The 25,353-nt window shown below is 28.6% G+C and overlaps 2 protein-coding genes and 1 long non-coding RNA gene across 5 annotated transcripts; 2 read left to right on the top strand and 1 right to left on the bottom strand.

The window, feature by feature from the left end:
- Nucleotides 1–1,191: 1,191 nt before the first annotated feature.
- LOC107448393 (zinc finger MYM-type protein 5-like) lies at nucleotides 1,192–1,770 on the top strand. The gene has a single exon (XM_016063564.2). It carries the CDS (start codon nucleotides 1,192–1,194, stop codon nucleotides 1,768–1,770), a length of 579 nt encoding a protein of 192 aa, XP_015919050.2.
- Nucleotides 1,771–4,569: 2,799 nt separating this feature from the next.
- On the top strand, nucleotides 4,570–24,362 carry LOC107448406 (N-acyl-phosphatidylethanolamine-hydrolyzing phospholipase D). 3 transcript variants are annotated; one of them, XM_043042938.3, is made up of 8 exons: nucleotides 4,599–4,808; nucleotides 6,795–7,343; nucleotides 9,582–9,880; nucleotides 15,590–15,776; nucleotides 17,959–18,107; nucleotides 18,446–18,560; nucleotides 22,254–22,307; nucleotides 24,278–24,362. In XM_043042938.3, the coding sequence occupies exons 1-7, from the start codon at nucleotides 4,764–4,766 to the stop codon at nucleotides 22,281–22,283; spliced, it is 1,374 nt and encodes a 457-aa protein (XP_042898872.1). In that variant the 5' UTR covers nucleotides 4,599–4,763; the 3' UTR covers nucleotides 22,284–22,307; nucleotides 24,278–24,362. The 3 variants fall into 3 exon arrangements, with proteins under 3 accessions (XP_015919071.1, XP_042898872.1, XP_071043341.1); XM_016063585.4 differs by lacking the exon at nucleotides 24,278–24,362 and having other exon boundaries at nucleotides 4,570–4,808; nucleotides 20,836–22,349; XM_071187240.2 differs by lacking the exon at nucleotides 24,278–24,362 and having other exon boundaries at nucleotides 22,254–22,349.
- On the bottom strand, nucleotides 11,201–11,920 carry LOC147801244 (uncharacterized). Its single transcript, XR_015430391.1, has 2 exons — nucleotides 11,595–11,920; nucleotides 11,201–11,511 (listed from the first exon to the last, which is right to left on the bottom strand). It is a non-coding gene; the product is annotated as an uncharacterized LOC147801244 (long non-coding RNA).
- Nucleotides 24,363–25,353: the final 991 nt, after the last annotated feature.

The raw sequence follows: 25,353 nt of genomic DNA, 5'->3' as shown, positions 1-25,353 counted from the left end.
ATGGAAGTGAGCTTCGTCAGACCACAGAATGTTCCAAGGCATTTCTTTATCAACATTCATCAGGGCAAGCAATCGTAGCGCAAAAGATTCACATGCCTCCAAGTCAGCAAGTAGCAACAGGGCCTGCCCCAGGGTAGGGCGATCCGGGCGGCCGCCCGGAGCGCAATGGTTTAGGGGTGCCAAAATTATAGTTCACAAGATTGAGAGGTGGCGGGCGGAATTTATCATTCTTATTTCTAAGCACATAATTCAAATAATATCATATATTGAAACATTAAAGCAAAATCTAGTTGAATTCAATTCAACATGACAAAACCACTCAACCACCGCCTTTCAAGAATTGACAAGTTTTTCGGCCCGTGGCAACACGACTATACAGGAAACAACAATTTTGAAACCAAGTGAAACAAGATCTAACAGCCCTTTTTAACTGCATATTAAAAAGAAGTAGACTTAAAACAATGCATTATTTGCCACTAGACTTCGGCTGGTGCGAAATAAAATAGTTTGTTTAAATTGTTAGTGAAAAAAAGCTTTAAAAAAGTGCTTGTGCAAATTGTCCAGTGCGTTTGGCTTCTGTGAAGGTAAGTGCTTTGATTTTTGTTTTCATTTTCAAAAACGAATGAAATCCATCAGACATAAGCCCAAAAAAGGGTGGGAGTAAATTTCAAAAATTAGAGTTCAGATCAAAACATGGCTTGTGTGGTATCAAATGAAAGGTAATTGAGTCTGGAGTTAAATAAAATGCATTTTATTTTTTTAAGCCAGTGGCGCACAAGGGGGGGGGGATTCAAAAATTAGAGTTTACATCAAAAAATGTCTTGTGTGGTATCAAATTTTTTTGGGGCCAGTGGAGGTACCTACAATGAAGGGGGGATTTGGTGTTAATCGTGTGAGCTTAGATGCCCATAAATTGGCAGAGTATCTCTCATTTTGCTTGTTTTAGTTTGTCTTTCGTATTAAAAAAAATTGGGTAGTTATATATTACAAATGTAAAAATAAAATGTAGGGAGTACACTTTAAAAATAGTACCTCTTATATAAAAGGTACAAGCTAAATTTACCCTTTATTTTCTCGCGTAAGAGGCACATAACTAATGTGCCTTTAAAAATGACAGGCACCACAAGAAACTAAAGGCAGCAAAGCAAACGCGAGTCAATGCTGGGTACGAAAAGATTTTACCGCTTCCTTATGCCTCTCAAATGTGCTTCCCTTCTTTTTCTTTGGTACGATGAAAGAATACAAGGATACAAGAAAAGGCTTAGAAATGGAGAAGAGGTTTTAAGAGAATGGATGGTATATTCCGTATTTAAAAACGCTTTGTACTGTTTTCCATGTCGACTTTTTGCTGCACCATCTAGCTTGAGCGCTCTTGTCAATCAGGGATTTAAAGACTGGAAGCATTTAGGGGAGTCTTTAGCACATCATGAAAATGCTAAAACTCATATAGATTGTTTGAAATCATGGCTTGAATTGAAGCAAAGATTGAAAATAGGTGAAACTATAGGTGCAGTTTCTCAGAGACTCATTGATTCTGAGATAAATCACTGGTCTGAAGTTCTTTTACGCATTATATCAGTCGTTAAAATACTATGCGAGAGCTCTCTAGCTTTTCGAGGAACAAGCGATAAACTGTATGAACACAATAATGGAAACTTTTTGAAGTTAATTCAGCTATTGGCTGAGTTTGATCCAAAAATGGAGGAACACGTTCGCAGAGTCCTCAATAAAGAAGAAATCAAAGCTACATATCTAGGGAAAACTATATAAAATGAAACAATTTATTGCATGACAACATAAAGTACCACATCAATGAGCAAGTTTAAAAGGTCAAGTATTATTCCGTGATTCTTGACTGTACTCCCGATGCAAGTAAAGTAGAACAGATGACATTTGTGGTAAGATTTGTCTCCATACAGGAATCAGAGTCTGAAGTTCAAGTAAATATCAACGAGCATTTTTTGGGTTTTCTACCCATTGAGAGATCAACAGCTAAGGAATTGTCGGAGGTTTTACTAGAAGAGCTAGAGAAAAATAGGCTTAAAGTAGAAAACATGCGCGGTCAAGGGTATGACAATGGTCCCAGTATGAGAGGAGAAAAATCGGGAGTACAAACAAGAATCAGAAATATAAACCCCAGTGCATTTTATGTTCCATGCAGCAGCCATTCGCTAAATTTGGTTGTAAACGATTTGGCAAAATCCTTGTTTGAGGCAGCCAACTTCAATATTGTTCAAAAGTTACATAAATTTTTTTCTTCCTCTTCTTTTCGTTGGGCAATATTTCGGAAATATATTGATACTTTACACCCTAAAACCATTGAGTGATACGCGATGGGAAAGTCGAGTCAACTCATTAAAAGCTCTGCGGTTTCAAATTGGTCCAATTCACGATGCATATATGCATATGCATCGTACAGCATATATGAAGATTCAGAAATCGATAATATGATCAGAGACGAGGCTAGCGGATTATTAAATAATTTGAAGCAGTTCAAATTTATATGCTCTATTGTGATCTGGTACAAAATTTTGAGTCATACTAACCCCATCAGCAAACTTTTGCAAACTGTAAATTTTGATTCCAGCATCACTGTTCGTCTGTTCTTCTAATGCTGTAGCCGCATCTTTCACTGCCGCAGTTAAAACTAGTTTAATTCCTCTACCCCATTTCACGTCAAATGAATCGGTCTCTTCGAATTTAGCATTCATTTTTTGCTGGCCTTTTGTAGCTATTGAACCCAATTTTATAAATTTAAATCTCCGAAACTTCCTAATAGCTGTAAGTGCACACTCATTGTTCTTATAAAAAAGTTTCAAAAGCAGAGCGCCATCTTTCATAGTCAAATTCATGATGAAGCATTCAGGCAAGGAGCTGGTGCTCTTCATTTTTATAGCAGAGTAATTTGCATATCTCCAGGAAATGTGAACCCTGACAACACCATCTATCAGCGGATTTTTGAACTATTTTTTTCTTTCGTCAAACAAAATCCATTGCCTCTGCTAAAATATCAGGTCATTTTGACGAGTAGTTATTAAATTATAGATTTTTGAAATTGCTGCTTTAATTAGAATCACCCTGTATTTCAAACATTTCATGCTTAATGTTTTAAATTCAGAAGAAATTTTTCTTATTGTCTTCCCTTAAACGGTTTTTAAAAGCAATTTAAATGAATAATTTTAGTTTAGTTTCTAAAATATTTTCTAGTGATTTTTTGTAAGCTGATTAAATTATCAGGACGTAAATTAACTTAAAACTATTTGTTTAGTATTACATTTAGATTATCACTCAGATGTTTTTAATACAAGGGTGAATCAAAGAGAAAGGAGAATTTTTGATGGCCAGAAAAACGTACAGAGATACGGGAATGAAATTTTATTATGTTTGAAGCCTGGTATCGCACTACTATTTGAAGAAGGAATCAAAATGGTCTAAGCATTTATTCCACAGTGGAAATAATTCATCATTGCCTCGACCAAAGAACTCTTGCTCCAGATTCCATAACTAGAGGTAAGTGCAGCTTGTTGTGCCTCTTGAAGTGTCTGGAAAGGTTGTTCATGAAGGTGCTTTTTCAGACTGTCGAATAAATGTTCATCCGAAAGGGCTAAATCAGGACTATATGCATGACCCCATACAGCCGCACAGACCCGTATGCACCTCCGGGGGATCAAGTGTGGAATTCTCAATCATCCTACGTATAAGCCTGATTTACAGAAGAGTTACACTTACCTCTGGTTATGGAACTTGCACCAAGAGTTCTTTGAATGGAGTATGGATAAATCAGTGCAACGTTGGAATGTTTAGGCCATTTTGTTTAATGTTTAGGCCGTTAAATGTTAACACGTTAAATTTTTAAGCCACTTTGGTTCGTTCGTTGAAAAATAGTGTAATACCATGTTTCAAGAATAATAAAGTTTCATAACCTTATCTCTGTACATTTTTTTGTCCATCACATGTTCACTTGACTTTTTGATTCGCCTTTGCGCATAAATTTAGGATAATTATTATAAGCTGTTTAAATCTTTAGATTAAGACTTCATTGAAAGTAACTATAATGAACACATGCAAAAAATTTTATTATTTTCTTTTATAGAATATTTGTAATTTTTTATACTGTTTAAATTAACTGCCATTTTATTTTAGGAGAAAAATATTCTTAAGTCTGCATTTTAAGCGAATAAAAATTAATAAATTATTTTCGTACTTAATGAAATTAATGAAAGTTGTTATGCATAATTTTTAATCCAGTTAATATCTAATTTAATATTGATATGAATTTGATTAAAAAATATCAGTTTTTTGTAACTGATACCCAGCTGTATTTGTATTAGCTTGTAACTGACACAGTAAAAGTTGGTACTTACCCTTTCTAATCGTAAAACTTTCACATGAACATGGAAGAGAACCGTGTAGGAGACCCTCGACATGGAGCTGGTGTTCTCCTTACAGATGGCGCTCGTTTTATGAGTAATTTAGATTACTACCGAAAGAGAACGCTATAACTTTGTTGATGTGACCAGAATCTCGGCTACAGAGAGTTTTCTATTTAAGCTGTAAGCCAAACCCTTTGCTTGAAGAAAAGCTAGTCGCCTATCTTCGCCATCTTATTTATCCAATGTTTTGTTTTTGCAATAAAAAGAACTTGAGTTGAGAAATGATGAATGTTGAATTATAAGCTTTAAAATTAGAGTTTTATCCTAAAAGTTTGAGTTAACATAATAGTCCTTGTTTAACATTTATTTGTTTAGAATGGAGCATAAATCATGTGGAAATTTAAAGAAGTTTTATCTCAAATTTTGAAATTTCTGGTGAGTTCTTTAGTTGTTAAATATTAGGGTGTGATTAAATAAAAATTATAAAATGATTTCGTTTTATAAATGTCGAAGTATTATTCAGAAGAAAATATTTATTATGACTTGTCATTATTTAACTATAACAACACTGTATGATAATATTGATTTTTATTTTAAATTAGCAGTTGTTCAATATTTGGGTTGATTTATTTAATAAAGTATAATGTTTGAAATGGATCTTCAAATTAATGTTCAAATTTTTCAATTTATTTGCTCTAAAGTTTTATTCATTTTAGTCAGAACAATTGAAATAATTTTGCACAGTCATTTATGCTATCATTTGTACTGCCATAACTTAGTGGTGTGATTATTATCATTAGATTTTTTTTAATCAGGCTGTTTGGAAAACCTTTTAAAGTCGGGACATTTAAGGGGTAATTGAAATTTATTGAATAAAATTCTTGAAATATTTCTGAATTTTTGAAACTTCAATAAGTATAAAAAAAAATTTTAATTTATATTTTTTTAATTGCTTATAAAAAAAATAGCATACTATTTTAATATATTTTTTTTATCCATTGAGTATTATGGGTTTTATGATTTATAGTCATTTTATGGTTTTTTATGAGTTACTCAAATTGGTCAGTAATGTCCTATGAAATGCTCTCTGTATTATTTGACATTTAATTTGGGTTGGGTTGGCAGATGCAGTTAATTCTCATAACTTTTCATCGCATGATCATTTTAAGTATCTACATAGATAGGACAGTTAAACTTCTTTAAAATTACAAATAAGCGACTGAAACAATTTGTTTGTTAAATTAAGGTGCATTATAACAGACTCAGCTGAAATTATCAAAACTGAAAAATCTTAATGCACAAAAATGGACAAGAATATGCTTACAAAGGGGATTATCTTTGTTGCTTTTATTTTTATAGCAGAAGAAATATGATTTGTTTATAAATGATGTACCTTTCTTCGACAGTTGTTTGATGAACAACTCCTTGATGTCAAAAGATACACAAAACTATTTTATTAATGAATCTTCTATGTTCTCTTTCTTTTTTAAGCAATCAATATTTTAGATCATTCTAAAGTTTCGCTTTATTTTTGAACAGCATTAAAACTGTAACTAAATTTTGCTTTTTTCTAAAAACGTCAATATTTTTACATTATTTGTTTAAAGAACTTAATAATTATCCTTTATAAAGATGTCGATTATCAAAGTAGATATTTGATTCGTAAACATTTGGCCAGGATACGTAACAAGAGGTAGAATTTATTCAATCATTTGCATATTGAAAGACCTTTTGTTAGATATTGCAATTGCAACCTGTAATTTATTTTCCATATGCTGCCGCACCTTTATTATCTACAGATCAGAGATCTTATATTATTATTATTTTTTACTTATTCTATTGAGAGAAATCTAAAACTCTTTCAAAAGGAATAAGATTTTGAGATAAAGTATTGTGCTTTTCTCCAACATCTTCGATAAAATAATTTTTCAGAATTTTTTTTCATTAAATCCAATCTATGATTATATAGAAAGAGTTTCTTGCAGATTTTTAGCATCAAACAAACTTTTTATTAATAAATTTCTTGCTGAGTCCCAGGTCTCATTTCATTAGGACTGAGAATAAACAAGTTCAACTATATTTTCAAAACTTTAAGTGAGGATTTGTTAATATGTTTTAAATTATTTTTGTTAAGTCCATTTGTCTATCTTATTGAAAATTACTCTGTACACATATAAGTTGATATGGTAATGCGCATAAATAGAGACGTGGATTTCAAATTTATCTAATGTAATAAGATTTTTATCTAGAAAATCGTTACAATTAGAGATTATCCATCGAATTTCATCTAGTTGTTAGGATTGAAGAATATATTTCATATATAAAATCTGTTCTTCATTTCGAGTTAGTTTTAGAAATAGAATGTTATTTTTCATTTTTGTATTTAAGTTGTATCACACATTATTTATTGTATTTTTTCAGTTTTCAAAAGATGTGAACATGACATCCAAAAAGGTAACTATAAGTGAAAAACCTAAAGGGACCAAAACTGGCGTGTTTCGTAGATCAGAGTCTGTTATGCCAGCTGGTATCACCTTGAAAAAGACACCTGGCTCTGTTAAGGATATTAACTGCAATGGAAAAGAAGGCCTTCTTCGTCGAAGTTCAATGATATGCTCTGAAGGATTTGATAAATACACATATGATTGCCATAGGTCTGATATTCCCACTCGGACAGTAGGATTTAACCTTGACAAATTTACAATACCAGAGGAGAATACTTTGTCAAAAAACCTTTTACCAGTACCTAAGTCAAAGCATACGTCCATTTTGAAAAAAACCTCTAGTACTAAAAGTTTACCGCTCGTCAAAAGAGATTCTGTAGTCCACCCGGGTCGCGTTGATATGCAAAGATCTTTGTGTATTGCTGGTAGATTTCAAAATCCTTGGCCTACTTGGAGGCCACCTACATTTGCTAATGTATTGAAATTTGGCATAACCAAGAGTAACAGTAGAGTACCATCAAAACAGGTTGGTTTGATTCTTTATAATTCTCTAGGTTAAATTAGCATTATAAGCGAATCAAAACTAGGCAATTAAGCCAAGTTGAAATGTTCTTTGAAAATGCTTAATAAACTTTCATCCTTGTGGCTGGATTTTTTATAAATTTTTTATGCCCAAAACACATGTAATGTCCGCAAATATTTCATTAAAAAATATAAGTATAGTATAAAAAATATGTAGTGCCATATTTTTAATTAGAAAACCACTTTAAAGTTCTGAAATACAATAACAGAAAGAAAAATTTTGTATGAGACATGACGTAATTTTCTTTCTTCATGAAATGCTCAACAAATTTTTTAAAACTTCAATAGTTTATTTGATATACATACATTAAGCAGCCAGTGGGGCTGAATTTTGATACTTTCCTTTCCTATATATATATTATTTATGTTATGCAATTAGATTTAAAGCATTTATCTTTCATAAAAACTTCTGTGCAAAAGTCCAAGGTTGTCTGCTGCTACAGAAAGTGAAATCATTTCTAATTCAGGTATGTATAATATACGTTAACAGCGTTAATATACGTTAGTACGTCGCATAAATTTTGTTTAATATTACTGGAAAAGGGAGAAGAAAAAAAAACTAAAATTTCCTTATCTTAACGCACAGATCAATCTGGCAGAATAATATTTTAGATCATTGACTAAATTAGGGATGGCATATGAGATTTTTTTTTACTGCTTGGCTCAAAAACAATAAAATCATTTCTAATTCAGGTATGTATAATATACGTTAACAGCGTTAGTATACGTTAGTACGTCGCATAAATTTTGTTTAATATTACTGGAAAAGGGAGAAGAAAAAAAAACTAAAATTTCCTTATCTTAACGCACAGATTGGCAGAATAATATTTTAGATCATTGACTGAATTAGGGATAGCATATGAGATTTTTTTTTACTGCTTGGCTCAGCCGTGCTTTCCGGAAATTACTTCATTGTATTTGACTTTCAGGCTATAGCTTTCTTTTCAGTTTAATTTTAAAAAAATGTGTCTTTTCAAAGAAAGTTCTTATTTTTTTCAGTTTCAAATATTAAGTTTCTTATTCATTCACTATTATGATTGTGTTCAAGTGACTTAAAAATTATGAATCTTATTTCTTATTCACAAATTTTTTTAAATCAGGCATTGAGATTCATATTCTCTTTATTTTAAAACTAAACTTCAAGATTGATCTTCATGTGATTTTAAAGCCTAGTTATATTTCAGCTCTAACTTTTTCATATGCTGCTAATTTTAAAGAAGACATTTTATGATGCTCTGTTTTATTTTATGTGTAGCATTTTATTTTTAGTGTATAAATTTATAATTCAAATATTGGCTGGAAATATGATAAAACAATAAAAGGTTCAACAAAGAAAAACTTTTTACTCTTAACTTTTGTGACTATTGCTTAAGTTGTTTTTGTTCCTAAGAAATTAAAGCCTGGTAAATCTTAGTTATCTGCTAAATATTGCTAATAAAGGAGATTTTATAATATACAAACTAAAGTTTCTTAAAAAAATATTGTGTTACTAAAATTGAATTCATTGAGATGCTTTCGATAATTCTGTACATTTTCTAAATATTAAAATATAATAACTGAAGTTTAACTTAACAAATTAAAGAGAATTTGCTTCTGTTCTTAATAAAATTGCAATCCTGGGAGGAATTTAGAATTTATTTGCAATGTAGTGTTACTTTTCAATTTATTTTATTATGCTTTGTAAAATTCTTCATAAAAAGTTTTACTGATGCCAGTTTGTATAAGTTCGCAAATTTGTAGTGTTTTTTTTTTATTAAGTGTTGATATTTTAAAATATTGAGTAAAAGTAAAGCTTTTCTTTTTTTAATGAATTTATAACTTCAAATATTATCTAGAATTAAAAGTATGCTTCAGTTCACTTGAAAGAAAAATTCCTGTAATGAATTCAAGCTCATATTTATTTTATAATGCTTAAATATGTTACCTTTCCTTTTGTTTGTACTAATAGAATGTTTTGAAATTAAGTTTTATGGCAAAACCTTTTTGGGAATGCATGTTTTCAAATTTTTTTTAGTTAAATATCAGACAATAGCAGTTAGAAAGATAATATGGTCTTTCAGTTTATGAAAAATATTTAAGCTTAAAAATATCTTGTTCACACTGGAAATCCTTAATTGCAATACTTAACTGGAAAAATTTTTGTATTTTAAAAAAAATAAAGATTATGAATTTCACTTTTCAGGAGCTTGAACTAATTTTGCCTATTATGAAACAAAAATTTTCGAAACTTTCAATACCTGATGATGGAATTCGTATCACTTGGTTTGGACATTCCACAGTTCTTGTGCAAATGCATGGATTAAATATTTTGACTGATCCAATATTTAGTGACCGAGCTTCTCCAAGTCAAGTTGTTGGTCCAAAACGCTATAGAGATCCTCCATGTTCTATCCATGATCTTCCTCATATCAATGCTGTCGTAATTAGCCATTCTCATTATGATCATCTTGACCTCAATACTGTAACACTTTTAAATGCAAGGTACATATCATAAACACTAGTTGTTTCTTGTTTTATTTCTTTATTAAGGCCTGTTTACACGATTCAAGAATATCCATTCAAGACCGTTCGAGATCTTGAGTTGATATTTCTGCTTCAAGAACTCGTATGAATCGTTGACACGATAAAAGATCTGCAATCTCGCTGATTGGCCAGAGGTATAAACCTGCGCATGCGTGACTGTTTATTTTTCGTTTCGTTTTGTTGACAGTGACAGCACAGAGATTGCAGTTTTGAGTTTTTGGCCAAAGCGAAGCTTTTGAACCATGGATGTTGATGATGTTATTGTTTTGTCTTCGTCAATTTTAACTTTATCGGCGGTTTCTCTTTTGAAACAAAAAGAGATCAACTTGGATAAAAGACTGGAAAACTCTAATATGCACTCTTAAATAAGCTAAATAAGATAATTTTAAATTTAAATCTGTGCATTGCTTAAGTAGTGTATGCATAATTGTTGTCTGTGTCACTTATTTCATTTTAAATAAAACTTGTAGAACCTAGGTTAACTTGACCTATAAATATATACCATAATACCAAAACCATTTTTCGAAATTACTTAATTTCATTGAGTTATTGAAATTATAATAAAAGTGTACTTAAGATTTAAAATGAAGTATTTTTAAACAAAAAGTGACAATAATAAACAATCTTCATATGATATAGGTTTTATAGAGTAGCACTAACTCTGCAAATTTCTTTAAGATACCAAAAAAGGGATAATTTCTCTCTCAAAAGTTGAGGGGGACTTTGTCCCACTCTTCTCCCTTGAAAGAATCTAGATTTACAGATATTGACATCATCAATAAAATGAATCATACATCCCTTGTTACGAATTAATTCTTTTTGGCGGCGTCAATTCGTCGCCAATCAAATTATTTTTTTTTGTCAGTTGTTCTCGATGCACTCATGCCTGAAGGAGCATTTCTTGAAAGCTCCTATTTCTTATATATTTTTGTTTTGTTTCAGTCTAATTATTATTTGTTTCATTGTTAAGCTTATTAATAAATATAGAAGCTCATATTAATTGTTTTCTTACTGACCAGGGCATCAAATGGTAGAGATACACGCATATACCGAAACTCGAAATAGATTTTCTATCATCCCTTACTATACTAATACATTCCCTAATTTTAATTATATATGAATTTTTTCAGTAATATTCTGACAGATTTAATCTCAGTCAATATTTATGAACTTTTCAATTCTTTATTTTACTATGGATATTTTATACTTAAATTCTTTTTATGGAGGTTTTAGAAAAAAAATATAGAAATGTATAAGAGACTAAAAGAAAAGAAGGCCACGGAATTAAAAATTTATGCAAAAATTATAAGTTCTTATTATTAAAGTATTCAACTTATTACCACTTCCACTTGTTAGAGAATCTAACACCTTTTTCTGTTCACTAAGATACTGAGTTCTCAACCCATAAATTTTATTTCTTATGGTCTCTATATCAGTTTCGAATAGGAAAGACAACTCTTCTAGATGCCTTTGGCGCAGATTTTTATCAGAATACTCCGGGAATTTGCTATTCCATAATTGGGGTCTTTCCCGGTATTCTTCTATTAATTTAAAAACTTGATCCTGAGTCCACTCCATTCTATAAATATCTAGGTACAAATAATGGCATTTTTATTAAAAAAGTAAGAATTAAGGGAGGAAATATGAATTTAAAATACAAATAAATACTTACGAAAAAGCACACACCAGATGAAAATTTTTTAAAACGATTGAACAGGACCCGTAGAAAGTAAAAAAAACGGCGAATGCGTAAAAATCAAATACCTCCCGCTATTCATGACGTTTTCCTATGACATCACAAAATTCTAAAAGATGATTGGCTGGGAGAAGAAAAAATTGAATGTCTTGTAGAACATGCGCTACTACATTCAAGAAGTGGATCCAAGATCTTGAACGAATCGTTTACACGGTACAACATCGATGAAAACAGATTTCCATCAATATCAATCAATCTTGAACGCTTCTTGAACGTAAAACTTGAATCGTGTAAACAGGCCTTTACTTTTCTAAAATGTTTTTATATTTCATTTGTTAAAATGTTTATTATTATTCAATTGTGCTTGTGTTTAACTAGAAATGATTTGTTTGACTTGATTATTTTATAAGAAATAGTTGATTTAATGTTAAGCTTATTTTTTCTCATTAAAAGTCTTTCTTTGCTTATACTCAGAAGACGATATATATTTGAAAATTTTAACTATGCTTGAAACTCTGTTATAAACCCTTTGAGAATGGTGATCACATTTATGGGATTAGGCGATCTTTCTTTGTGGTCCATAGAACTGCTCTGTTACTGCCCTGCATAAATTTTTTTTTATTGTCCATTATTTTTTTCTTCAATTTTTTGTTGATGCCACTTCTGTCACATGCCAAAAATGCTAACAAATATTGCAACCCTATTTAAATTATTCATTCATTCATTGTTAGAATATAACAATAACCATTAAATATACATTTTATAAACAAAAAATACTTCTGATTTATATTAAATTATTGCACTGTGGTAACAGATTATTTTTCTCTTTCCACCAAAATTGGATAAAAATAGACTAATAAAGACACCCTAAGCTTTTATTTACCCTTAGTTAAGATTAATAAGTAGGGTCAACACCTGCAATGAAAATATTCATTTAGTGGTCCAAAAACTTATTATAGTAGACAAACTTGAAAAAAAAATTGAACTTTATAATTACACAATTTATGTTATGGTACACATCAAACATAATTAATTGCCATCTAAATCTAATTTGGTACAATACCTATAATGATTGAAGATTAGTAAGTATTAAAATTAAGAGAAAGAAAGCTAAAGTAATATTAGTAAACAGATTCGACCTAGAGATTCAAATGCATAGACCAAATAAATAAATGAAGAAGACAGAGAAAGTAAGAGCTAATAAAATATTATATTAAAAATTAATTATCTAAAAATTATAAAATTTAAAAAAATGTCAATTCTAAAAGAACATCAAATATTATTTTATTAATGAACAATTATCCTGTCAGAACATAAATGCAATGCATATCACAAGATATAAATTTAAAATTTCAAACTTAAAAAATTTGAATTTTTTTAAATTTAAAAGGAATAAAACAAAAACAGACATTTTCAGTTATTTCATTTGAATACCTTGGATAAAACAGTAAAATTAGTGAAAATGTTTTTTTAATTGCATGAAATCCGATTAAAAAAACTATCATTATTATCTAGTAAATTTCAAGCGACAAATTTGTCGCTCACGTGTATGATTTTAGCGACATTTATAGAACATTTGGCAACAATTGACGCCATGCTGCCTTGAATCCTATTAATGTGTATAAGACCAATACATTTTTTGCTGACTCTTACTTTCACAAAATATTTTTAATTTATCAAAAAAAAAATGTTTTTTCTCTTAATGTCTGAAAAATTAAAATGCTTTCTTAAACTTTTCTTGAATAACTTTAAAAATCTCTTTTTTAAGTTCATATAAGTACAAGACTGTCTGGCAAATTGAAAAGAAATTTTCTAAGTTACCCATTTCTAAAGATGATATATAGACAGAAAAGATAATTTAATTTAATGAATCCAAGAGAAATCTGTGTCCTTATGATGATATAGTTAACAAAGGCAGTAATCTTGCAGTGTGTGGTTATTTGAAAAAAATTACAAATATTGGAAGGTTAAAATACAGTAGAGAAATAAAATTACAGTAGAGAACCAATTATCCGGGATGCTCGGGACCATCGCTATCCCGGATGTCTGAATTTCCCGGTTTTCTGGATCGACCAAAAAGTGTTGTTAATCGATGTTTTATCGAACCCGAATTACAAGGAAAAAGTGTAATGCATAAAGTAAGAGAAAAAAGAAAGGTACTCCTAACTTTAAAAAGAAAAAAAGAAATGGTAGAAAAATAGCATTTAAAAGAATAAAAAAAATTTGCAAGTTTAGACAAGAAAAACAAGTTTAAAAAATACAAAATTCTCGTATTTATTTTTTAAAAATAATTACAATTCCTAAATTAACTAATATAAACAAAACCAATGTTTAAATAACGCAATATATTTCATACCTAATTATACGGGGGAAACGATAAGATAAAAGGAAAACTTATTAATCTAAATAAAAACACTTGAAAATTATCGAACCAAAACGATAGTTAAAAAAGGCACTAGCATAAATATTAAAACCCGGAACAAGGCAAGATCAACAGAATTTTTTAAAAAAACCTAATGATAAAATTTATGAATAAAAAGAATTAATTTATTGAGTGCAAAATTTATCGCGAAAAGAAAAAAATATCTAACGTAGTGGAATCAGAAAAACAAAACTGCAATCTGCTTCATAAAATACTCCTATGTTTAAATTAATAAACAATTCTCCTTTTATTTATTTTTTTTGTTGATAAAAACATGATATTTAATTACAGCAGATGTGATTCCACATCAATAAAAACTTGCAAATGATACCACACTTCCAAAGAATGAGAATTTATTCAGAAGAAAAAGATTATATTTTTATTAAACGATGTCAAATAGATAAATATATTTTTCTCTTTCATCTTCTGTTCACTGATATGCATGCAATGCATTTTCCCCACCCCCCTCGTAAATCAAACAGAAAACGAAATCAGCATGCCACACCCTTGAGCTTGATTGACGGCCTAAAGGAGAAAATAAAACATTCCTCCCTTTCTTGCCTTCAAGGTCATGGAGGAAATGACGTTTCTCTGGGTAAACGGGGAAAGAAATTCTCCCCTTCCTTACATTTTCCCCTACTTCAAGGATGAGTACAATTTCCGCTTTTTTGGTAATCGTTCTAGTTTAAAATGGCGGGAAAACCGATCAAAATGTTTCCTGGTTATCTGGATACCGGATAAATGGTTCTCTACTGTATTAGAAGAGAAAAATGATCAAGCAGAGGTTCAGTAAAATGTAGAATCAAATGAAGAACTAAGAAATTAGCATTGCATGAAGTAACTGTTTAAGTAAATACACGATATACAAATTTTAAAATATCAATTAAGTCATTAAATTGACTATATTTTTAAATATATTCTATATACAATTTAAATACTCAATTTATTATATCCTGAATTTTCAGTATAAAGAAGTTTTTTGCGCTACCCTTTGGGACTGTGATATCAAGGTTTGACTTTGTACAAATACTCTATCGAATCATTACTTCATAAACCTACTTATTTTTACAAACAAGAAATAAGTAAAGAAAACTATTTCATGTGCAATTTATGAAATTAAAGTGTTAATTTAAAATTTTTACCTGAATAAGTGGATGTTTGCCTAAAAAAACAACATGGTTGATAGTGCTGAAGGTTGAATAGGGCGAATTTTTGTCTTTTATCGGACAAAAAAGGCTATCTATTGTGTACAATCCTTTGGAATGAAGGTGTGAACTCAAAGTATGTTGCTTTTTTTATAAGTTGTTTTTTTAGTACAGCATCCACTTACCAAGTATTTTCCCATGTTATTTACTTATTCAAGAAGCTAGACTTAGTTTCCTATTTGTTCTAAACATAAATTGTGCCTCCTTCGGCAAAAGCAAGACTACACTAGCTTTAAGTTTATCTCTATTATTTATGTTTTCAGACTAAGAAAATTCTGTTAAAATATGTCAGAACAACATTGATACAAGTGAAGAATTTTTTATGTATGTTTATTTGTTCTTAGATTCAATACGGATATACGCTGGTTTGTACCTTTGGGTCTTCAATCATGGATGCAAGATGTTGGATGTGAGAACGTAGTAGAATTAGACTGGTGGGAGGAAAATTGTGTTCCTGAACATAGTGATACATTTTTTGTTTTTACTCCTGCTCAGCATTGGAGTAAGCGTGGTATTGGAGATGATAACAAGGTATCATTTTCTTTTACTTTTCATCATTTTCTTTTCATAAAACAATACTTGTTTATCCCTTATTTTCTAGTATATACCATCTGAGTAAAATCTGAAAATATTTATGAAAATCAAAAAATACAATATTTTATTCCCTTTTTTTATTGTTAATTCTTAAAGTATACTATTTAGAAATAAAGCAACAAACATAATTTTTTATTATGTAATTATCAGAAAAAGCGTGGTATGCACAAAATTAGTATTTCAGCCTGTGTAAAGACTTTAAGGCCACCAGTAGATTTTAAAAATAAATATACTTATACTAGCTTAACTATGAAGGTTGTAAGAACACTTCAATTTTCAAATTTGTCATTTCTTTGAACTTTTGGTGTTCTTTGTGAAGATGGTGAGATGTAAGAATATGAATGTTAGATTGAATAGCTTAATGTTTCTTCTTCAACAGGAAAGAGTAGCCATGCTATTGCAATAAAGATAAGAAAATTAAAGACTATAGTCAATATTTTCTTAAGATTAAAAGACGATTATGATATAAAGAATAATGGGGGAAGACTGAAGCTATGTCCTTGCACGATCAATAAAAAGTTTATTGTCTTGTAACTACTGGAAAATATCCAACTGGGAAACTTATTCTTGTGACTAACCTAAATGTTTGCCAAAAAACAGCGCATAATAGAAAGAGAAGATCAAGAGGATTCATTTATGCAGCAAAATTGGCTAAACTTCGGTGGCTGCAGAGGCACAAAATAGATCATTTAAACTTCAGCCAATAAGTCATAAGCTGGGGCAACCAATGGATAAAAAAAAAAATTTCTGGTGAAAAAAAAAAGTGGAATTTGGATGGTTTAGATTGATGGAAGTGCTATTGGCATAATTTAAAAAATGAAACATAAATATTCTCCTAGGGCCCATTAGATGGAGCCTCTGTAATGACTTGAAGATGTTTTGCTTTCAATGGTGTGGGTTCATTTGCATTGATTTCAGGCAAATTAATTCACGAATTTACCAAAATATCCTAGCAAGCTATTTTTTACCAAATGCCGAATTTCTTGCAGTAGAAAATTGAATATATCAGCAAGACAACGTGACTATTCATTCGAGTAATAGAACAAAATATTGTTTTCAAGCCAACAATGTTGAAACTTTGAAATGGCCTGCTAGTTCTCCTGACCTCAACCTAATAGAGAACTTATAGCGTGACTTAGCATGAGGAGAAGTTTATGCAAGTAGGGGGCATTTTAAATTTTTAATAGTGTTGAAAGTTACTATCGAAGATAAATGTTATAAAACAAAAACAGAACTTTGTCAAATGTTAGAATTCATGAAATCTATAATATTTGAAATAATAAACGATCCCAAATTGCCATTTAGACGATATCAAGAGTAGAGACGATGATATGACATCTAAAAAACACTGAAAGTCCATTCTAGTGTAACAAAGTTTTCTTGATTATTTAAATTCACTAGTTTCATATTTAGTGCTACTAGTATTTAAACAAAAGAAAGAAAGAAAAAAAATGCATCAAAATTCTCTTACTGTAAAATTATACTTTTAAACTTTTCACCAAATTTTTTTATTGTGTCAATTTTTGCATATTTTCTGAATTTGTGACGTTTTAACAAAGAGGGTGACACGTCAAGTAGTAATTTTTTTCTTTTGCACAAGCAAAATGTTTAACTATATGTACTATCTTTGTATCTGTTTATTTAGAATATTGGTGCAAACACATTTGGAATATACATTCATTTTTTTGACGTTGTATAAATTTCTACACTTCTATAGAACAAAATTATTATTCCATTTACCCTAAAATAAAACATTTATTATCAATGAAGATATATTTTTAAAAAGGGCTATTTTAAAAACGTGTGTTATATTAAAAATTATGTTTAAAATATTCAAAAAATTTTGTTAATATAACAATTTCCTAGTTGATTGCAGAAAATATCAAAGAATAATATATTTTATACTTGAAGTTAAATATCCTTAATAGTAATTTATATTAGTTAGTGCTGATAAGTTTAAACAAAGCTTATTCAAGTAAGAAAGTACTATTTCGTTCTGCAACTCTTAGAGGTTTAATTTGGTCAATTGTCATTCAATCATTCCCTATTAATCTTGTGACTTATTGAGTTTATTGTTGTTCTTTTTTATTGTTTCCTTAATCATTTTAAATACTTTCAGGTATTATGGGGTAGCTGGTGTATTTTAGGTCCTAAATATCGATTTTTCTTTGCTGGTGATACTGGATATTGTGATGCTTTCAAACAGATTGGGCGTGTTCATGGGCCTTTTGATCTTTCTGCAATACCAATTGGAGCTTATGAACCTAGGTATGCATGATTTATTTATTCAAAGCTATAAAAGAATTTATTACATAAAAATATTGGTCAATTCAAGTTTGACATAGGCTACTGGATCCTACCAATTTTTCCAGGTTTAATAAGAATTTTTTTCTTGTTTTTACATATTTTAAAAAATTCTATGAAATTGAAATATACTATCTTACTTGCCTTATTAAAAGTTTAAATGAGTAATGCTAAGTAATGATAAAGTATGTCTCAAACTGAAAGTAAATAAAAGATTGCTGTTTGAAACAAAATTTCAAAGTATTCTGTTATTTTGTTAACCACTTTTATTTTAATAGTAACTACTAGCTTAAATTTTCTAGATGGTTTATGAAATATCAACATGTTAATCCTGAAGAAGCAGTGCAAATACATTCAGATGTGCGTAGTAAACGTAGTCTTGGAATTCATTGGGGAACATTCAACTTAGCAAATGAAGTAAGAAAATATTCATTAGTTTTCATACTATTGAAATATTGTTGTAGTACCATTGTTAAAAGTTCTATATTCGGAAGAAAGGATATTGTGGAACCTACAATCATCTTAAAACAGTAAAGTTCTTCCAACTTTCAACTTAAATTCCTTTGTCATACATTATACTCTTGAATATTTGGTTGACGTCAAGGGAGAGGTGGCATAAAAGGGGAAGGACGATGCTGAAAATCGGAAAATTTTTATTATTGAAACCATATAATAAAGCCGTATTTACTTATTGTAAATAAGATGAAATATGCCAAAAGTGGTTTTCATTTAATTTATACATAATAAATTATCACAAATACGACTTTAAAAAAATGCATATTTATCATAAGGGGTAGTTGTTTTTTTATTCCACATGTATTAAATTGAATTTTTTTTTCTTTTATAATCATTTAACAGATTGCTAGTAGATTTTCCAGCTTCTATTTAATTTCTGATCTTTTCTTAATACAAAGCATATTTTATTTAAAAACTGCATGACCTAATATGCTGTTTATTATGCCTATAATTATTTGTTTATGTTAACTTTTTGATGAATTTGTATTAAAGTGATTTTTTTAAGGTTTTTTTTTTAAATGTCTTTCATTAACATTAAAACCTATAAAAAAAAAATTTTTTTTAAATGCTTTAATGCTAATAAAAGATAAAGTTAAAAGGATGAACTAAGTTTTTTTTGCAAGATTTTTACAATTTTTTAAAAATATTCTGTCTTTTTGAAAAATGATTAATTAAAATTAATAAAGTTTCATAATTATCAATAAATGATTACAAGTTTTTAATGTAATTATTAAAAAAGGTACTTTTCCTTTGCTATGCCAGTGTAAAAATGCATAAATATTTTAGTAAAATTTTTATTAAACAATAAATCTTTTAATATATTAATCCCAAAGCAAATTTTCTCAGTTTTGTGGTAGAATTTCTTTTTATATTTAAAATAGCAAGATTTATGTTTTAAGATGTGATTTTTTTAAATAAAACTAATTTAATATGTTCTCAAACTTCCATTGCATATAATTTATTTAAGCCCATTTTTAATAAGCGTAATTCTTATTTTAATTCAGTTTTTAACTTCTAGATAAAGTCTTGAAAATTTCCTCATGCAGTTACAAATTCAATTACTATTTTACTAGCTTAAAAAAACTGTCAATGAAGAGCACAGAATTTGGAAGCTATGGTCTTGTTTTTTATGCACTAATTTATATTTATTTAATTTAGAAAGTTTTATTTATTTACTACACCTGTATTTATTCTGGAAAAAATTTGCATATTTAACTTGGGAAGCTCAGAACATTTCAAAAATGCGATTTTTTTTTGGGGGGGGGGTTTCATTTTTTGAAAACTACCAATGCATTGAAATGGTGTCTCATAACTCAAAACTTTTGAAAGAGTTACAGCTATCACTCTAGAGTTTGATAATGTGCGATGTGCATGAATCTTCAAGCTTTAAAAGAGTATAAGGATAATAAAAAATTTTATAATGGATTGTATATTTGTACATTTTATATGCTTCAAAAGTTCATACTTTAAAGAAAAATTTCACAAATTAACATTAAATTCAGAAATTATTATTCTTTTTATAGATACTATTTGTTCTTTAGAAAAAAATAACTTTATATGGTTTTCGAAAACAAGACTTTTTCAAAGTCTGAACATGAAAGTGATAATGAAAATCTCTTACCACTCATAATTTCAAAACAATTATATTAAGGATTAATAATTGCCTGTTACTTGTGTTATGAAAAAGAGGAAGTCTGTATAACTTTCTGAGTTAGTACTCATTTTAGGAGTTGAATTTTTATTGCAATCCTAAGAAATGGTGTAAACTTATTTTATTGTTAAGTTTCATGGTTTGAGAAGCAGAGTACCTAGTTGTTTTTAAAAAAAGTTTTTTGCCTCTGTTGATACATTATTCAACTTTAATTTCTTTAGAGTCTCTGTGTTTATTTGGTATGGCTTGTTCTGTTCATTATAGATCATATGTTCTTAGGAAAGATGATATGCTTCCATTTTCTAATATGTTTAGCTGATCATGAGTTATTTTCTAGAAAATCGAATTTTAATTCTACATTTGTTATCTTTATTTAAGTTATGTTAATTATGTTTAACAGTAATGTTGAAATGTATATCTAGTTATATAACTTCGACTAAAGCAGATTTTAATGTTGTAACATTTATAATTGCAAAAAAATAATAAATAAATGCATTGATGTGTATTATCAATTGTTATTTTTAGTATTATCTGGATCCTCCTAGGAAATTAAGAGATAGTTTGGATAAGCAAGAAATTCCTCCTGAGAATTTTTTCACTTTGAGACATGGTGAAAGTAAATTAATTGCTCAAACAAATCTAGTCAAGAGAAATTATGCCAGTGCCAAATAATAAGGTCTTAAATATTTTGACTAACCATTTGTCTGAGTTATAGGACTTTAATATTGATTTCCTTTTGTTCCTTTAAGATTGTTATAGTTTATTTTAAGTTCCTTATGAGTGTGCACATTTTGTACATAAGTTATTCATACATACCAAATTATCATGCTAATGTATAATTGATTTACATTTGGATGTGAATTAAGTTTGTTTTAAATTATTGATATTTTACTTTTTGTGATTATTTGTGTATCTATTTATAATACATTAAGAACCATTGAAACTAAAAGAAAATGATTTGCTCTTTGTATTTTAATGTTAAAATTTGTACATGACCTGTTATATGTTATCAGGTAAAATATATATTTTATCATTGCAAATGTGTTAACTATGTGCGACTTGCATATGCTATATAATTTTATGTAATATATAGTTAATATGTAATTTTTTCCCCTCCAACTTGATAATAGACTCATTTGAATCTATGTATTATAAGATTAATCTTATTTTGAAGTAAGATTAACTAAAAGAAACTTTATTTAAAAAAAATAATTTTTGTTACGGAAAAGTAATTGGTTTTTGTGATAATTATTTGCAATCGATTGGTGCTATTTTTCCCCTAATAGTTTGAAAAAAGTTTTATAGATTAGAGAAATGGGTTGGTTTTAAACTTAGTATTGTTTTTAAATTTTGTATATGGTAAATTTTAAGCATATATAACAACTAATGTTGAGGTATACTTTATATTTACTTTATCTTCAGGTTCTCTAATGTCATTGCAAGGTTTGTAGTATTAAAATGTAAAAAAAAAATTTTTGATTATTACTTTTTTTATATATAATTTTGACCAACTAAAATATGTTGCAGGTTACATTTGAAAGTAATGATAAGAAAACTTAGTTTGTTTCAATTTTTTCTTCTTTTCCCACTTAGGGTTGTTTTTTACCCAGCATTTTGAACTGAAAACAACTAGAAAGATTTAATTGAAAGAGAGCATAAAACGATTCTAAAATTATAGTCATATTATTTATAATGTTCCAAGTTGTATCGTTTGCAGTATGTTTGTTTTTTCATGTGTTGTAGCAAAAAAAGAAATATTTTGTATGGTAGTCACTCTACATATTGTGTATAAATTGATTTAAAGGAAGTGGATTATCTATCACTGAAATATTTTAAAATTCAATAATTTTAGGTTCACAAACTCTTCTGCTTTAAGCATCAGAGTCCTGTTTCATTGCCCAGATTCTTTATTCAAACAAACAATATTTTTTATCTGATTTCAGGACTTCAAAAATACTGTTTGCCGTAAATGATTCACTTACTTAAAAATCCATGAGGTCAGTAGCCTTCCTGAATTTTGTTTTAAAAAAGAAAATAAAGATAAGAATAAAGATCAATTCAATTCTTTTACTTAGCTAACATTCTGTATAAATTTTACCTATTAAATCAGTTCTAAAAATCTTATTTTTTTACTTAATATGGAATTATCCTACATTAACCTAATTTTTTGACACTCTTTGTTTCATTAAATAGAAATTCTTTTTTCTGTCGCAAAATTTGTTTGACCACAATTTGCCAAGCGTTTAAAAACTGAAACTAAATCCAAGTCTCTCCACTATCAGATATACACTATTCCTCTGTATAAGCCACAGTGATCTTCTTGGCCAATTCAGAAGCATTCACAGTTATTCATGTTGGCTGTGTATGATTGATTCTTAGGTAAAAATAGAAATTTTATGTTCTTCAAAGCAATAGGTTTTCTTTTATATCAAGTTACGTTGTTTAGCACAAGAAGAACAATTCCTTTTTTTTAACCATTTTTTTATTAAAACCTGTAAACCACTCTTCAAAAATTGCACATGACATCTAGACTTTTCCATTTAATTTCTAAAGAATTCTAATTTTAGTAATGTGTTTTCCTCTGAACATCATGGCTTTTGTGATTTTCATATAATCAGTGGCTTAAATTTTTCTCTTGCGTTACTAGCACAAAAAGATAGAGTTATCATCTTATTTACATGTTTCCCACCTTTGGAATCTGTAAATTATTCCGCTCTTATTTGTCCTGGCTCAAAAACATGTCTCATCCATGTTAAAAATATCTTTTTCAGCATACCCTTCTAAAGTAATGGTAGTCTAGTTGTTTAGTCTTCATTGGCAGCTTTCCCGCATGATGATCAAAATACAACATTCTTTTGAATTCTAAGCTTATCAAGCCTGCCGTTGTGGACTTAAAACTCTTTTCTTAGAGCAACAGCAATCTCCAGAAAGTTACTTTATTTACTATAACTTTAATCATAAAAGCAGATATTATATTTGTAATTTAAATTTCAAGTATAAGTTGCTTAAATTTCAAAAGAAAAAGGATTGTAGGTCATGAGTATATAAATCTTTTCCCTTTATTATTTATTCTCATTCAACTCTTTATCTTCCTTATTATGTTTATATGAGAAAAGGGTTTATTAAAAGTCACTGAGCAGAAAGTATGAACATTTGCATCTAACTCTTTCTTTTAGTTCTTAAATTTCGATATAAGCCCTTCCTTTACAAAAAAGACAAAATATTACTTAAAGATGATTGTCTAACAAAAATATTACTTATGTTTTATCTTATAAAAGTTGAATATGTTTTTTTTAATAATAATTTTATGGTAGAGTAAAACTATGTCTTTATTTTTGCTTCTTTACATATTTTTTTTTTTTTTTTTTGCTTCTTTACATATTTTTTTTAGAGCTTTATGGTCAAAATTTTTAGACTCCCTGAGAAATAAAATCGTTCTATTATTGTTGAGGCCTACCCCCCCCCCCCTTGAACCATTAAGATTTCATCTTGGTACATCAAAATCTGATTATTAGATCAAGAGCTATTCAAAGAGTTTTCTTGTTTTATACAAAAAAAAAAATGTAATTTTTATCACGTACAAATAAATAAAATAAACTTTTGATTTGATGGTTAGATTTTCATTTGCTAAGCTGAGATTTTAATTGATGGACCTTAACAATACTCTTATTATGCTTCATTTACTTGGTGTTATTTATTATAATTATTTTATTGAGTAAATTTACCTTGAAAGTGATTGATAAGTCGAATCACATTCAATAGTGCCTTAATGTTTTTCCTATTTGAGGAAACTAGAATTATCATAGAATTTTTTGTCAAGATTTTAATTTGTTCAAAAGACATCCTATCAGAGTTTGGAATTAAATGTATCTGTAAATAGCTTTATAGGTTCCCATTTATCATTTATATTAATATTTATAATATTAAAGAACTCCAATAATATTAATGCTAATTATTTTCATTTTAGCTTAAATCATTTTCAGCATTAGTGCTCTTCTCTCAAGTATAATTTTGCTCTTAACAAAATATTTAACATCAGAAGTTCCAGAAATAACATTTTTGTAATAATTTTCTTTCATCTTAAATTTATGTTGACTCTACTATTTTTGCTGTAATTAATTTTCTTATGTTTAAGTAATAGGTAGAAAAATTGTTTTTTGTTTGTTTGTTGTTTTTTTTTTAAAAATTTTATGCCCGAAGAATGTTTTTGATTATTTAAAATAATATGTTTAGATTTTTCAAGAAATAAATAAATGAGCAATACTCTTGCTTACAATTTTAAATATCTGCTTACAATAATTATTAATATCATAAATAAAAATTAAAGGGTTCGTACAGACTCCTTATACTCCTTGGAAATAAAAAAGTCTCCAAGAAGTACTTGGAACTACTTAGATTTCCAAATTAGTCCTTAGAAACTCCTTAGATTATTGCGTGCATAGATGAACATACTATGTCCGCTGATGAATTTGCTGTCCAAGCAGGGAAACTGAATGATATGACTTGGCTGTCAAAATCTAATAGTTTAAGTAAAATTTTAAAAGAGAAGAAAATTGAATTGCAAAAGTTAGAAGAAAAAAATAACAGCAAATAATTTCACATGTTATAAGCAAACTTAATTAATAATTTACTGCGATTTTTTTGTATAAAATGTCTTAGATTTTCTTACGTAATCAAATTTTAAAATAAAAGATTGGTAGGTTTTTATGTTAGTCTTTAACATCTGTACTTTAACAAGATAAATGTATTTATGTGTAAAAGTGATAACTTTATTTATTTTTCTTGATAAAGTTTGACAAAGTTAAAATTTATTTCAAAAGGGCTAGAAAAAGAATATGCTAAATGTAAATTTTTGCAAGTTCCTTATAATAACTGCTTTTTAATTTAAAAAAAAAAACGTTCTTGTTATCATTTACTCAAAGTTTTAAAATTTTTGATAAATTCTTAAAATTTTGAACTCCTTGGATAGTCCTTGGATTTCTTCTTCTGATCTCTGTATGAACCCTGAAAATTAAAACTTCTTATTTTATATGTGGTTTGCTT

The sequence above is a fragment of the Parasteatoda tepidariorum genome, chromosome 11 (assembly GCF_982258835.1).
Source record: "Parasteatoda tepidariorum strain Cologne lab strain chromosome 11, Ptep-v5.0, whole genome shotgun sequence".
Taxonomy (NCBI): domain Eukaryota; kingdom Metazoa; phylum Arthropoda; class Arachnida; order Araneae; family Theridiidae; genus Parasteatoda; species Parasteatoda tepidariorum.
The sequence above is the reverse complement of the archived record's forward strand: the minus strand, read 5'-3'. Positions and strand labels throughout refer to the sequence as shown.